The sequence below is a fragment of the Protopterus annectens genome, chromosome 4.part0 (genome assembly GCF_019279795.1).
Source record: "Protopterus annectens isolate FY-2018-M chromosome 4.part0, PAN1.0, whole genome shotgun sequence".
NCBI lineage: Eukaryota > Metazoa > Chordata > Ceratodontiformes > Protopteridae > Protopterus > Protopterus annectens.
Genome location: NC_056733.1, coordinates 698397472 through 698413543, shown reverse-complemented (window position 1 = coordinate 698413543; position 16072 = coordinate 698397472). Strand labels below are relative to the sequence as shown.

At 41.1% G+C, this 16072-nt stretch overlaps 1 protein-coding gene across 1 annotated transcript in view; it reads left to right on the top strand.

Annotated features, from left to right (window-relative positions):
- POLE (DNA polymerase epsilon, catalytic subunit) overlaps nt 1-16072 on the top strand; it is a 1031469-nt gene that overhangs the window by 236778 nt on the left and 778619 nt on the right. The window contains exon 18 of the mRNA XM_044069769.1: nt 4999-5145. Within this exon, the coding sequence (XP_043925704.1) occupies nt 4999-5145 (147 nt within the window). The remainder of the gene's footprint in view (nt 1-4998; nt 5146-16072) is intronic.

The following is a 16072-nucleotide window of genomic DNA, read 5'->3' as shown; positions in this document are numbered from 1 at the left end:
TAAAAGTTGATCAAAAATTTGTTTGGATATTTTTAATAAGTCCCGATTGTCATATCACTCTGGGAGACCTCTGATTAGTACATTGTTACGTCGGCTTCGTGCTTCATGGTCAGTTATTTTAGACTGAAGTTCTGTAATAGAGGATGTTTTGGTACGCAGCTCGTCAGTTAAGTTCTTTATAAGTAAATCATTTGAAAGTGTTTTTTGTTCTAGAATGTCCACTCTCTCGACGATTTGTTTTATAACACTACCAAATTTGTCCATTTGGTCCGAGAAATTTTGTATAGCATTCTGGATTGGTTGTAGCGCTTCTTTTAGTTCATCCATGTGAAAGGTGGATTCAGATTTTGTTTTAGCGCTATTTTTATTTGAATCAGTTGTTTGTTTATTTAATCTTTGTCTTTTGGAGCTTACCGTTGAAAGTTTGGCTTTTATAGTTTGTGTTTCCATACAGTCAGATTCCTTTGCCATGCTTAATGAGACCTTGGTAGACTGGATGTGTGAAGCAGGTTAACACAGGCCTTTGACTACACGTGGCTGTAGCACTTGTCCAACGTTATTAGACTGTTATAAGTTTTTAGACCAAGTATCATTAATAATAAGTCTCTGAACTAGTAGCATGCATGTATTTGAGTTATCCTCTCCTTCAAAAAGCGATATTAGAACTAAGGAATGAAATTATCCTGTAAACTCTGAAGCTGAGGGAGGGAGCTCTGTGCAGAGGGTGCACACTAGATGACCACCATCTTGAAAGATCTGATGTATATTGGAATCCTGTTCCAAAACATGGGGAGTCTCTGGGACAGGAATCTATCCCTCCAGCATGTCCCATTTATCATTGTGGTGAGGTTTATATCTCTAGAGCGTGTGGCTCTCTGGGATTTGTTTTTTTTTTAGGTGGAGCATGTCCATCAATTTTGGGTTGGACATGGCCTTGTATGTCAGGCAGAGATCACCTCTGAGTAAGCGATATGCAACCGAGTACAGCTGGAGTTTCTTGAGTCGGGCTGCATAGGGCATCTGTTTTAGGCCAGTAATCCTCTTGGTGAGGTACTTTTGTGGTCTTTCCAGCTGTTGCAGGTGTCTTGTAAGGTACATCTCAAATGGGACGTTGTATTCTATGATGGATCTAGTAAGTGATGAGTAGAGAGGCACAATAACCTCTTTTGTTCTAGATGCAAACCCTTTTGTGATTAGGTGGGCCACATAGAAGGATTTTCTAACCACCTTGGCAATATGATTATCAAAGGAGAGATTGCTATCTACTTGGGTCACCAGATCCCTTATTACATTTTCTGTATTTAGGGGACTACCACCTATGTGGCAGTTCGCGGGTACTCTATTTTTTCCAAAGGGGATGACTATGCAATTTTTGGCATTTAGCTTGAGGCCGTGATTTTGACACCAGGTCTCTCTCTCAGTGAGACCTGTCTGGAGGGTGTCTGTATCAGCCGGAGAATCAGTTGTGGCCCCGTTTGCAGTCGTCTGCGAACTTGGTCAACCATAGTCCTGCTATGCTTGCCTGTACCTCTGAGAAGTATATACCGAACAGGAGGGGTCCTAGGACTGAGCCCTAGGGGACGTCACTTGTAACCGGTTTAGAGTCGGACGTAGAGCCTGCAACTCTCACCATGTAGGTTCTATCCATGAGCCAGTTGTCAATCCATCTCGTGACGTAGGGGTTTATGCTCAAGCTGGTGAGCTTGTCTATAATACTAGAATGGGGAATGGTGTCAAATCCCTTTGCGAGGTCTAGGTAGGCTATGTGGACCTCCTTTTCCTTGTCTAATGCCTTGGTAACTGTCTCAAAGAAGCCCACCAGGTTTAGGAGGCATGATCTGCCCTTAAAGCCAAACTGGGTTGGGGCCAAGGTTTGGAGGTTCCCAATGTCTTTGTTAATGAGTTCCGTGATGATGCGCTCCATAGCATTGCAGACCAGGCTAGTCAGGCTTATAGGGTGATAGTTTTCGGGGTCCATTGTGGCTCCACCTTTGTGGAGTGGAATAACTGTTGCAGTGCCTGCCACTCTATGGGTACGTAGCCTGTAGAGAGGCTGAGTTTGAACAGTGTGTTTAGGTGAGGGGCTAGTTCGTTTTGGAGCTCTTGTAAGACACAGCCTGGGACACCGTCCGGTCCCATTGAAGCTGTGTGTTTGGCTTTGGATAGGCCTGTTTTAAACTGTGTCTCGGTGACTGACAGGGCCCTACATTCTTCTGGTATGGTTATGGGCCCTTTAGAGGGTGAGAGGGGGGGGTGAAGTTTGCACTAAACTGGTCTGCCAGAATGTTGGCAATATGTCAGTTCAGTGTATTTTGTGCCATTCTGCACTAACTCAGAGCAGATCTGAGAGTTTCCACTTAGGTTCTTGACATAGCTAAAGAATGCTTTGGATCTTTGGAGTCGTAGGCAATTTTTCTTTCGAAACTAGCCTTGGATGATTTAATGAGGGATCGTAGTTTCTTGCTGATACTGATCAGGGATGTCTTTCCTTCTTGGGATTTTACTCTTTTTTTTTTTTTCTGTACAAGTTTCCTCCTTCTGTTGTATAGCTTGTTTATGGCAGGAGTCCACCAGACTGATTTCCTTTTCTTGGAGGAGTGAGTCTTGGTTTTACTTGAGATAAGCCCTATCCATGCATTCCTACAGAAGCTCTTGGAGTGCCTTTGTAAAGGTTAGAGCAGCTTGGACAGCATTGTCCTTTAGCATGGGGGCTGTGAACCTTTCCACCTCAGTCTTAAGTAACGTGAAATTTGCTTTTGAAACATTTTTCACTGTGGTTTCCTTGATTGGGGGTGGGGGCGGAATGTGGATATCCAGAGTGATTAATCTATGGTCTGATCTAACCAGCGAGGGGCTGACTTCTGGTGTGGAACACCGGTTGCCCATGTTGGTGATGACTGGGTCCAATATGTTGTTCCCTCTTGTGGAGGTGTTGACCAGTTGATCCAGGGCATTCTAGTTTATAAATTCTAGGAAGCGTTGGGCAAGGGAGTTAGTACTTGAGTAGTTCTCCCAGTTTATGTTTGGGTAATTGAAATCACTCCGTATTAGGGTGTTTGGTAGGACCTTCATATTTCCTAGTGTTTCCAGAAATGCAGAATGGGGGTCCTGGGTCTTGGTGGGTGATCTGTAGCAAGCTACAATTTGGATTGCAGTTTTGCCCGTTGTTAGTTGCACATGGATGATCTCTGATGCATTGCGCTGTGCCACTAACCTGGAGGTGTGGGTATCCTTGATGAGTATGGATACACCCCCGCATTTTGTGTTTCGGTCCTAGTTCTGTGGCCGAAAGGTATGGTATGAGTTGTAGCCTAGTAGTGCTGGGGTGCTCTCAGGAGCCTTAAACCAGGTTTCTGTTACTGCACAGATGTCTATGTTCTCCATACTGAGGAGTGCCTCGTGTGTGTGCATTTGAGGTTTAGACTTCTGGTGTTGAGTATCATTACACTCAGTTTTTGGTTACTTGTGCTATTTATGGTGGTGGGTTTGTCTTTTGAGCCTTGCCTAAAAAAGCCACTATGGGGGCGGCAAGAGCCTTGGCCAGTATTCGAAAGCCTAAGGGTGACAGGTGCAAGCCATCTCTTGCGAAGTAACTTGGCTTAACGAGCATGTCATCCCAGGTGGACAGATACTGGATCCCCTTTGAATGACACCAGAAACTTAGCCAATTGTTGAAATTGATAATGTTTTCTTTATACAGTGGCATCATTCTTGGTGAGGGCAGGATGCTACTCTGGGTCGGGCTCATACCGGCCTGGGCTTACATGATCAGAGAGCTCTTCCATGTCTCTTTTCATGTAGTCCAGGGAGGTATGTCTGAGGTAATTCACACCAACATGGACAATGACAGAGTCGTATTTGTACTTGTTCTTTCGTGACCTGAGTGCTTGTGTTATGTGGCGCATCCTGGTGCCCGACAGGCAGCTAACTGTAACCTCCTCCTTGTCCAGCCTAGTTAGTGGGACATCAGTATGCCTGACTATAGAGTTGCCTATTACTAGTGTGTTGGGTATGTTATTTTGCCTTAAGGGCTGTGATTGCGTGGCACACTGATTATGTGAAGTATGTGTTTCATGGTTGGTGATGGGGTGTGGAGGTTGCTTGGATGTCTGCTTTGGAGGTCTCTGTTGCTTTTGCAGATTTTTATTTAGAGCCTCTGAGTATGTTTTCATGTATTCATGTGTGTTATTTAACTAAGCGTTTGAGATATGGGTGACCTAGATTGAAAGGTGAATAGTAAATCAGCACCCAGTGATTTGAAACTGTAGATTAATTTAAAGACCTAGGTACATGGGTAGATCCATCTTTGATTTTGTTTCTAAGCATATCAACAAATTGATAGTTATAGAACTGTATGTTGTGCAAAAGATTTATAATGTCTAGAAAATCAGAAATGATGAAATCGTACATTAGACCCAAAGCTAAGTATGGAATAACAATATGGAAGTCTTATCGGAAACCGCACTTAAGTAAATTAGTGCAGTGGAAATGTATCAAGATGTCCATGGATATGAAAATTTAAATTGCTACCAAAAAATAAGATATCTGAACTTGTACAGTGTCTCATATAGACATTTAAGAGAAGACCTTATTCAGGTATGTAGGAAATTTCAGAAACTGCTACCTCTGGGAATATTTGGGATTTATCAGAAATTGTAGGGAATCATCAGACAACCTAAGAAGATTATATAAGAATGACAGTTGTATTAGTTGGTTTTCTGAGAGAGTAGCTGATGCATGGAATAGACTACCAAATTACATTAAAGCAAGCTCTAGTCCAGATATCTTATAAGAATAACCTGGACACTTATGGGAATAACTGTTTTGTATATTGGCAGGCTAGAAAGGGCATCATTGTCTGTACCTGAAATATTTGTTTGTATGTATAGTCAAAGCCAGACAGTGACAGTACGTATGTTTTGAAATACATGAAATGTGAAAGAAGTGCTTGGAGTACATTAAGGATATAGCTTGTTCATTTCTTTAACTCTACACTAGTGCCAGCCACTCGCAGTGAGTACCATCGTATTCAACAACAGCTGGAGTCAGAGAAGTTTCCTCCACTTTTTCCAGATGGCCCACCGCGAGCATTCCACTCATTGAATCGAGAGGAGCAGGCCAAGTATGAGAAGAAACGACTAGCAGGTGAGACTTGTTTAATTGACAACTAAATACATTGCCTGTGACAGCAAACTGATGAGTTAGCATGGCTGCACAATGTTTATATAAAGAGGTAGTACACATACAGTGAGTCTTACTTTATTACTAAAATGGTGGGAAGATGGTGTAGATATTGAGGTGGTACATTCAGACCAAGTGCAAAGTTGTTGTAGTGTATTGGCTGTAGGACATTAAATGCACACAGAGGCTAGCCGCAGTGATTATTTTGGGTAGACTAATTTTAGATGATGATGTATCTAGTATAATTAAAAGCTTTGGGCAGACAGAAGTATAGATATGAGAGTAAGTGCCCGTGATAAGGTATGACTGAGTACAGCTTCCAATAAATGTGAATTGTGATGATGGAAGCCATTCTGATGCTTTAAAAAGTATACTACGATTCAAGTAGAATGATGACAAATTCTAAAACTTGCTGTAAATATTTTGAGTTTGAGTGGAGGTATTTGCCCTCCCTGTAGCAGCTCATGGGGGAGACTGCACATCCCTCATCCCTGCTATTTGTCTGTGAGACTGCTATATTTTAAAGAAGGGGTTGCTTTGAGATACCCCATTCTGGAGTGAGCAGTATTTCCCAATTTGCACTTAGATTTTTGTGGATTTTAGGATCACATTTATTTTTTTTATTTTTGTTAGAGTGGGTTGATGCAAAGTTTTTGTAGCCACAAAATGGGCAATATGGACTGTAACAGTTATAACATATTGGTATGCAAAACTTTGATAAAATAGTAATGGTATGTACAAAAGTTTACAATTAACATTCATAAGAATTGTAATTTCTGTTCTCTAACAGTCGGTGGGCAACCAGTTGTAAGCATATATGCAGAGTGTTGGTCTGTAGCTCTTAATTTCACCATGTTTTTAAATGTTTCTTTTGACATATAATTTGTTGTCATATTAGGAGCCTTTGTCCCAGTAGTTCTCTTTGTAAAGAGGAAAATGCCACATAAATACGTGGTTCTGTAGCAGCAAGCCCTCTGGTTTAGCTTTTGGTCATTTAAAGCAGTGGAGATAAATTTCTTAATGTGTAAAAATGGCTGTCTCAGTTATAGTGGGTACTGTAATTCATCTTCTGTATGGCATTCATTCAACTTCTCATACAATGTTTATGTATTACAAATAAAGTTTGTTGCCACACCATATAACAAGGTACTGCATTCACCATTAAGTACATATCTTTATGAAATAGTTTACTGAACAGTAATTTTCTTCATAAAAAGATCAAGCAGAAGGTCCTTATGCTGTAAGATGGGAACCACTTTAACTTAAATCATTTATTTATTTTATTTATCCTTTGAATGGGTTAGTCCCACTAGGCTAGTAGCCTCTTTTCAGGGGAGACCCGAGATGGAATTTTTACTACTAGGGAAATTTTGCCAGGGCAGTGGGGCACTTCCCCTACTCTTTTTGATAAGATGCCATGGGATCTTTTACATCTACCTCAGCTACTGCCAACTCAGGCAGATGAGGCCTCAGTTTAACATCTCATCTGAAGGATGACGCACTCAGGAGAGCAGCACTCTCCCCCTTAATGCTGCAGTGCAATGCCAGCATGTTCAACTACCTGTTGTGGGAATAGAGTCCACAACCTTCTGCACCGAAGCCGGGTGTGATACCTGCTGTGCAACTGACACTGCATAGTGCACAAGATGCAGTTAGTTTTTGCTCCTGGTTCATCTTAGGGAAGCTTATTGTAAGTTAAATTGTAATAAAAGTGCCAAAAAGCAGCAAACATGGAAGTGTTTGTACTAGCTAGAGTGAGACAATAGTGAAGAGATATAATTGAATCTGTCAATATATAAATTAAAAGTTAAATATTTTTCCCATGTTCTTTTTTCCTGCATCATTTTCTTAGTCTATATTATTTCATCAAAGTTTTATTTTTTTCAAATACATAATCATCGACTTATTTATATCGAACCTGTTCATCGAACGTTCACATCAACGAATGGTTTTCATAGGGAAGGGAGTTAGTTGGCCATCATTAGAAATGTGCCCCTTTCCCCACTGTAGTGTGACCCTGTTGGTATATAGAAGCGGGGAGTCCCCCACTTTGGTGAATTTGAAATAATGTAGTGTTTGATGATTGCTGTGGTGGGCAAGTAATTCCCTTCCCTATGAAAGCCGTTCACTGATGTGAGCATTCAATGAATGGATGTTCGATTTAAAGGGGTCAGTGAATAGGCATTCACAGAAATAAAACTTCAGTGAAGTAATATAGACCCTCATTTTCCCATTCCCACTTGCCAACCATCAGCTCTCTCTCCCATGGATGTTCTTTGGTCCCTTTGCCTGCATGTTGCCTTCAGCAGGCACCCAGATTAAGGTCACAGTGCTTCCTTTTCTCAGGGGCCTGACGGTCTCCCCCACAAAAAAAAAATAGGATCTCTTATTTTTAAGTCCAGGACCCTTACTCCCCTCAGTCTATCTTTACTTGGAGCCACATCATTCATGACATAGAACTATGGTCAATTTACATGTAATCTTATCTGATCACTGGAAGCTGACATGCGCTTGCATCATTGTGAGGGCCTGCTGTCTTGCTTCTGATGCTTACCCCAATCGTACAAATGAGTGCATGGAGGTTGCTGTGCTCTTCTTGGTAGAATCAGGCCGAATAATCACTCCCTGTAAAAGGAGATTAGAGAGTTACAGTGGCAGCTGATGTTAAATGCCATATTATCCCATGTCTGAATGATAGATGTACTATTATCCATCTTCTTAAAAAAACATGCCCTCACTTTGTAGTATTTTTCTAATTTTACAACATATTTTTAAAACAATGCACACATTTTTTCAACATTTAATTCTTTTTTATATGGAATTTGAATTGACAAAGGGTTATATCTACAATACGTTGATTGAGTTTAGTAGAATTAAGTGATTTTTTTAAGTATGGTTTTGTACATTTAAGTATTCAATTATTCAATTACCTCAATTTGTAACAGATGGCAGTATAAAAGAATGCTGACAATACATTGTAGTTGTTCTGATGAAGTCTCTCTTTGCAGAGATGAAAGTGCTTAACTTTGTGTATAGTTATGACATTAAATTTGCTTTTTTTATTATATTTGATTTCCTGTACTTCTTGCTTATTGGATACTGTTGCCATTAATTTTGGATTTTAGTATAGTCGTGTGTTGCCAGTTACTTGCCCAGGATGGCTTTGTTTTTATACCTCTTCCACTCTGACAGTGAGAGTTCTCTGTTGCTAGATCTGTATGGTCAAATTCTAGGAGACCCCTTTCTGGACTAAATGAAGGCAAAGCTGAAGGGGATGGAGGGCAGAGCTCTTTCTAAAGAATTGCTAGAACTTTGCAACTCCTGTTCCCAGTTTACCCAGTATCCTTTGCATTCTGGCTTTTATGTTTTGTAAGCATAAAGCAGGATGGCTACCTCTGTGTCAGTTTTCATAGGCATGCCTTGTTAAAGGAGCATCCCCTTCCAGAACACGTGAAATCTAAATTGGATGTGCCTTTGGATGGGGAGTTTTTGTGTGGACCTAAGGCTGAAGCAATTTTTAAGAAGCTGGAGGACAACTCTACATCAGTGCAGGCTGTCAAAGACTTCTTGTATGTACAGCCACCTAGATTTAGTTGGAATTACCCTACAAAAACCCTGGTCCCTTCCTTCCTCTCAACCCAGGCAGAGAGGGAGAAGGACCAGAGGGAATAGACAACAAAAACAACAGAGGAGATGGAGATGGCAAGCTGACCAAAGAAACAAGGCCTAGCAGGCCTCAACCTCAAGGGCCCAGTAAGAAACGGTCATAACTCTGATGGGCACCTCCCCATATCTTATTTTCTTAAAGTAGTAACCAAACATCACTCTGAACCAATGAGCCATACACATAATAAAATCAAGTTAAAAACTACAGTTTGCTTTGCTTCCAAAGCTGGCAGGTATTCCTTCAGTCCCAAATTCAAAATGCTTAACCTACAGAAACTTCTGCCCATGTTATCAATCCAGTCATTCTTGTTCACCCTTGATCTAAAACGTGTATTACTCCATATTCCCATTGTAAGAGTTCATAGGAAGTATCTTCACTTCAGAGCAGGTGCGAAGCATTTATCAGTTTTCTGCTCTGCCCTGTGACTTAACGTCTGCACCAATAATTTTCACAGTGTGTAGTCCCAGTAATTGCTTTCTGCAGGAAGAAAGGCGTTCAAATTTCACCCTTTCTGTCGGTTAACCTGATTCATGCAAAATCTGTCAAAGAACTACAGTCATCCCTTCATCTGATCATGAGCATTTTCTCAAGTATGGGTTTTATTCTCAGTATAAGGAAGTCAAACCTGACTCAATCATACAAGTTGGTGTTCCTAGCAGCCTTGCTAACCGCAAAATCAAATGACCCTCCTATCAGAGGAAAAAGTCACCTTCTGGTCTCTTTGAACCAAATATTCATCCCAGACAGGAAAGTTCTGAGACCCCTGAGATACGTGGCATAATTAATTTTAATTCCCCTGGCAAAATGACACACGAGATTCAGTGGTATGTCAAGAATGTGTGGTGCCAGCACAGGCATTCCCTCAACCATAAGATATAGCTTCTCCCTTACCCAAAAAAAGGAATTGATGTGTCTGAGTCAAGTTTAAATTCTAAACAGGAAGGGGGTACCCTTCAAATCTGAAAAACAGATCTTAACCTAAGGCATCTTATGAACTGAAAATAAATGTTGACAGTTCTCAAAGGTATGATTGCATTCAAAGAACTCTGGAAACCAGGGGTTCTGTTAGTAAAGACAGACAACACCACAATGGTGTGGCACATAAACAGAGAGGGACATCCTGTTGTATCCCTCCCTGTGTCACTTAGCCATGAAGTTCTGAGAAGTGATTCAGTCTATGGGTCTATAGCTTATGACCCAGCACCTGCCAGGGGACAATAAAAACATCTCGCACACAACACCTCAGCTGGTCAGAGACTGACCCATAAGTGGACATGAAACAGACATTTTTCTAAAAATAACAGAAGTGGGGTATGCTTGAATAGAGCTTTTTGTATTAAAAAAAAAAACAAAAAAACTAGCAATTTAAGTATTGCACAAGGGCCTTGGACAGCAGGGCCTGGAGGGATGGATACCTTTCACTAAACAGGTCAATTTTTCTATACCTTTTGTCCCCAGGTTAATACTGAAAATCAGGGAGGGACAGTCTTTTGCTCAAGACTCTGAGAGGTGTGAGATACAAACTTCTCCTCAAAAGGGAAGAAAAAAGCTTTTATTTAAATTCTGCTTAAATATTTCAAGTTACCCTTATAGTGACCTGTATGGTGATACTTTTTTGTACTTGCCTTTTATTGTCTTAAACCATGGACTGAAAGCAATCTGCACTTTTTTTTTGTTTGTTCTGGGACCTTACTGTTGTAGCTTTATTTGCAGTTGTGTAAAGATTATGTATTGCAAGATTTTAGCAATGTTTGTATATTATACTACGCTTCTATTTCCAAAAGTAGAATTACATCTGAAAGGTAGCTCTTTGTATTTTGAACCCAGTCTGAGTTCTCAATCAACCTTGTAGCTTCGTTCATACTTGTAGCAGGACTATGATCTACTGTCAGATTTCAGTCTCATTTAGTCATTTATTACAGCATGACTGGTAAATTTCTACATAGTGTGATAGGATTGCAGTAGTTGCAGTGTTGTGAATTCTGCTCCAGGATTTGTGCTTCAGTACTTTCTATTGCTGTATATACCTGATTGCATTTCAGTGCCTTTCCGTTTACCTTGGTACTGGTTTTCCACTGCTCTTTGAGCCTGCCCCACCTCCCACCCAGACATTAATCTAAAAGTTTCTGAAATTCTAACCATAGGACTAGGGCTCCAGTTCGATTTTTCTTTTTCCGCCAAACCTTCCTCCCTTCCCTTTTGCTTTTAAAAGGCAGAGTCTCTGGCTTCCACTCCTTATGGTAATCTGACTTCCAAAATCCCTTCCTCCTCTTGTTTCATTACTGTAGTAATTTCCCACCCTTTGTTTTCTGTGTATACATAACGCTAAGTGCCCAGCCAGCAAACCAGTATTGCACTTTATTAAACCTCCCTTACTACAAATTGTCTCCAGCACATTAAAAAGCACTACTATCAAATTTTAGCACAGTCTAACCAAGTACAGTGCCAAACTCCAGACATCACCCAAGCAGAGACATCTGTATAACCCAGTCCATGACCTACAGTAGCCCACCCAAATACAGGTCTGGACAGCATGGATATGCAATTTCCAAATGTCTCTGGCCAGAATGGTAGGTATGGTCATCCTGAGACAATGTAGCAATTGTCTCATGTTCACAGGCAACCACTGAATCCTTAAAGAAACAAATACAGTATGCAAGAGATGCACACTCACTGGTGGCAAAAATCTTGCTTACAAACCAGGTTGGCAAGAACACACACACTGCATGTACCACACGGTTTACTATCAAAATGTGGAATGGCAGTTATATGAAACTGGAATTGGATGAATGCTTCTTTTCCAGTTTCTATAATGTTCTGAAAATGTTCGAATGCACATTAGTGAATGGTAGTGTACATTTGCTAATGTGCATTTGATGTTCTGATAACAGATTGCACTACAGTGGGGATCAAGAAATTTTACCTTTCCTCACTGTAGTGCGATCTCCGAGTTGGAATATATAATTTGCGGGGATGTGGGGGGTGGGGCAGGAGTGTTTGCCACCCCTGTAAAACTGTAAACACTTGTGCTGTAGACGTACACAATTCGAACAACAGCTTCAGCACAAATGCCTGGGGATCTGACATCACCTACTGACATTCCAAATTTGGTCAAATGTGGATGTTGTGGAAATAATAAACATTCCATTAAAGTGACATTGCCAAATTCGGAGTGTCAGTTTGATCATGGAAGTAGATTTTTTTTTTTGATATTTCAACTTTTTGATAGTAAACCCTACCACACACAGTGTCCGCCACACAGACAGACCAACCTAAGCTGAGGCACTAAAAAACAATATTCCCAAACCTCAAAGACCTCCTAAGCCCATAAATGGCAACACCTATCGTTCACAATCTCTAATGCACTCACCAAAAGTAGCACCAAACATACTGCTACAACCAGTGGAGCCCCAAGAGCAAAGCCCATAAGGCAAGCCAATGCATTAACCAGGACTCTTGTCATAATGGACTCTATTGTACAACGCACAGATGCCCTACTAACCTGACGAAACAAGAAGGTAATAGTTATTTGCTTATGTGTAGCCAGGATCTGCCAAGTTACCCATGCACTCAGGTCACTACACAGATACCAGTATGATTCTGTCATAGTCCATGTGCACATTAATGACCTGAGATGTACTTCCCTGGACTATATGAAGAGAAAAATTGTTGATCTTGCTGAAAATGTTTCTAGCAGGTATGCGCCTTGCATTAAGGAGCATTCTGCCTTCACCAGGAATGATGCCACAGTACTAACAAAAGATGATGGACTTTAATAATTGGTTAGGTTTCTAGTCTTCTCAGAGGGATTCAGTATTTATCAGCATAGAAGGACATGGTTAGTAAACCATGTTGCTTTGCTAAGGATCATCTGCACCTGTCTCCCCTAGGTGTATAAATGTTGGCTAAAACTTTATCCCGCCCCCCGAGCCTTTTTTTAGGCAATGCCAAAATTACAAACGTATTGACAATAGCAAATAAAACCCAAAGAAACCTGAAGGTGTCACTGCTCAGTGCTAGGAGCCTAATAAAAACAACTCCACACCCTGGAAGCGTGTCTTACTTTGGAGAATATAGTCATCTGAGCTGTTACAGGGACACAGTTTAAATCCCCAGAAGGTACCCCAGCAGTGCAAGGCTTCCATACCTTCTGCACATTTAGACCATCAGCTGCCTAAATGAGGACAAGGTGGAGTCTCAGTCCATGTTAGCAATAAGCATAAATCAACATTTGTTAAACTGGACAGTGCTATAGAATATATCCATGTGGAAATCACCGTAGAGAGTCCCATACCATATCCTTTTGCAAGCTGTAAATCTCCCTTTATGTCCCACAATCCTGTAGCTCATACCTAGACCTGTTGGAGACACTCCCCATTAAACTATATACCCTATTCATGGGAAACTTAAAGTACCGCCACTATAGACTGGGATTCCTACACTGCTTCATACTCGCAGCTACAGGGGATTCCTGGACTTTAACACACATACCCTTGACCAGGTAGTGAGCACACCCACTAGAAGTTCAGACATGCTGGACCTGGTACTCACCAATATGAGAGAGCTCCACCCCCCCAGTGTCACGTCCTCACTGGTGAGGTCAGACCACAATGCTGTCTATGAAATAAAAATTAAATTTGTAACCCCAGCAAACCCTGTCACAGTTAGGATGTAGTTTTTCTTTGGAATAGTTCCTATTAAGCAATAGTTAATCTAAATTCAGTTCTCTTCTCATCCCTAAGTTAACAGCAGCCTATGTGGAATTGTTCACAGAGAACCCTGTACAACCTGCCGGCTGAACAAGGTGAAGGTAACTGTTAGTTGCTTATCTGGAACCAGAATCCATAAAATCACGCATGCACTCAAGTCATTATGTCATGGATACCAATATGATTCCATCGTAGTCCATCTAGGAGAAAATGACATGAAATGTACCTCCTTGGACTATATGAAAAGAAACACTGTGGAGTTGCATCAGGCTGGTATGAGACTAGTATTAAACAGTTGTATTACCATCACTGAAGATGATGCCACAATGTGAGCAAAAAATGATTAATTTCAACAACTGTTTTTCTGGTGTAATTCTAAGGTGATCCAGTATTTGTTAGCGTAGGAGCACATGGTAAACAGGCAACATTGCTTTGCCAAGGATGATCTACACATTTCCCCTGTAGGCTTTTGAATACTGATTAAAACTTTATTCACCTCCAGAGTGCCTTTTTTTAGGCAAGCCAAACTGACAAGCCTACCAACATAAAATCAACACAACTGATCCTCAAGGTGTTACCTAAAAAAAAAAAAACACACTACACTCTATGAAACCCCTGCTCACACTTGAATATAGACGTCTGTGCAGTTACTGAGACATGGTTTTAAAGCGGCAGGCAGTTCCCCAGCAGTGCAAGGTTTCAATGCCTTCAACGCTTTTAGAACAGTAGCTGCACAGGCAAGGGCTAAAGGTGATGGTGTCTCAATATACATCAGACAAGCTTACCTCTGTGGTGGTCAAACAGGATGACTTGCTGGAGTTCCTCAATGTGTGGATCACCACAGACAAAAATCTGTTCTATATCCTAGTCAGATGTAGGTCATCCTCAATGTCCAAAGAAACTCACAGTGCATACTCTGACCTACTAGAGATACTTAACATTCAAACTAACATACTACCAGTGGGAGACTTTAATTACTCCTCTATAGACTGGGAATGGTACACAACCTCAAATCTACAGGCACAGAGATTCATGGACTTAGTAAAAACAAACACTCTTGACAATATAGTAAATGCTCCCACTAGAGGCTCCAATGTACTGGACCTCATGCTCACAGGTATGTAAGAATGCTGCTACCCCTCAATGTCTCGTCCTTCCTGGTAAGGTCCGACCATAAATTTGTCTCCTTCAAAATCAAAGTCAACTCTGTAATCCCTGTAACAGCTGGGAATTATTCCAAGACAGATTACCTTTTATTGGATGGCTTGTCAAAATGCAGTGCCCCTTCAGAATTGCTTTTGGAAATTCTGTACAACCATGTAGATGGCTGCATAGGAGCCGTTGTATCTACCAGAAGTAAGCTCAGGACTAGTCTCAGAGACAAACTTGCCCTTGTGGCTTCCCAAACTAAACCGGATATACAACAAAAGGGAAAACATTTTGGCAAAAATCAGGGAAGGATAATTTCCATAAAGATAAAAACTCTCTCATCAAACTAAATCCGCAACTAAGAGAGCTAATTAGGTCAAATAAGACACCTTTGAGGTTACGATAGCCCCCCCCCAGGTGAAAGGTGACCATAAAGCTTTTTCGGCTGTGTTAGAAACCTCTAGGGCAGCACACAGCAACATGCTGAACAGGTGGGCAGTGGAGCCAGATTTACAGAGCCTGGCAATCGTAGCAAAACTGTTGGCAGATGTATTCAGTTTCATCTTTAACTCTACCACCACCACCACCAGCAACTATCCCATAAAAAAAAACCTCAAACATTTTTCCCTCCAACTATAACTAAGGAGCATGTACTGGCTGCACTCACTAAAGCCAAGAGCACTGCCTCAGTGGATCCTCTATAACATCCCAAGATACCTCCTGAACAACCTAAAATATGACTGATCAGGACACCAATAAAACACCACCTAAAAGTTAGGATCTTGGAACTCTTGTAGGTAGTAACCTGGCCTTCTACCAGCATGTGTCCAATGTAGTAAGAAAATCCTTCTATGTTGCTCAACTTATAATCAAGGGCATGGCTTCTAGGCCCAAAGAGGTCATTTCACTCTGCTTGGCCCTTATCAGACCCACTGCCGAGTATAATTCCCCCTTCTGTATGTATCTGACCAAATACCTGTAACAATTAAAATATTCACTAAGGTTGTTTACAAAAAGACTACAAGGAAGTTAACACAGTGTCCTACTCTGATCGCCTCAAATTCCTGTCTCAACTCTGTATCATACAAGACTTCTGAAAGGTGGTCTTTGCCTGGGCATACAAGGCATCCCTGGACCCTGTTTTGATTAACCTTTTGCATATCCTCAAAATAAACAAAATCAGAACTACTAGTTTAAAAGACCTACATTTTGCTTGCAACATAAATAGGACATGTTGGAGAGACAGATGTTTCTCAGAGAATTCCCATTCTGTGGAATAGGCTGCCCGTCCATGTCAGGCAGAGTTCCTCTTTATCCCATTTTAAGCCCAACTTGGATCGATGTATGGGTAGTAGGAAATTCACCA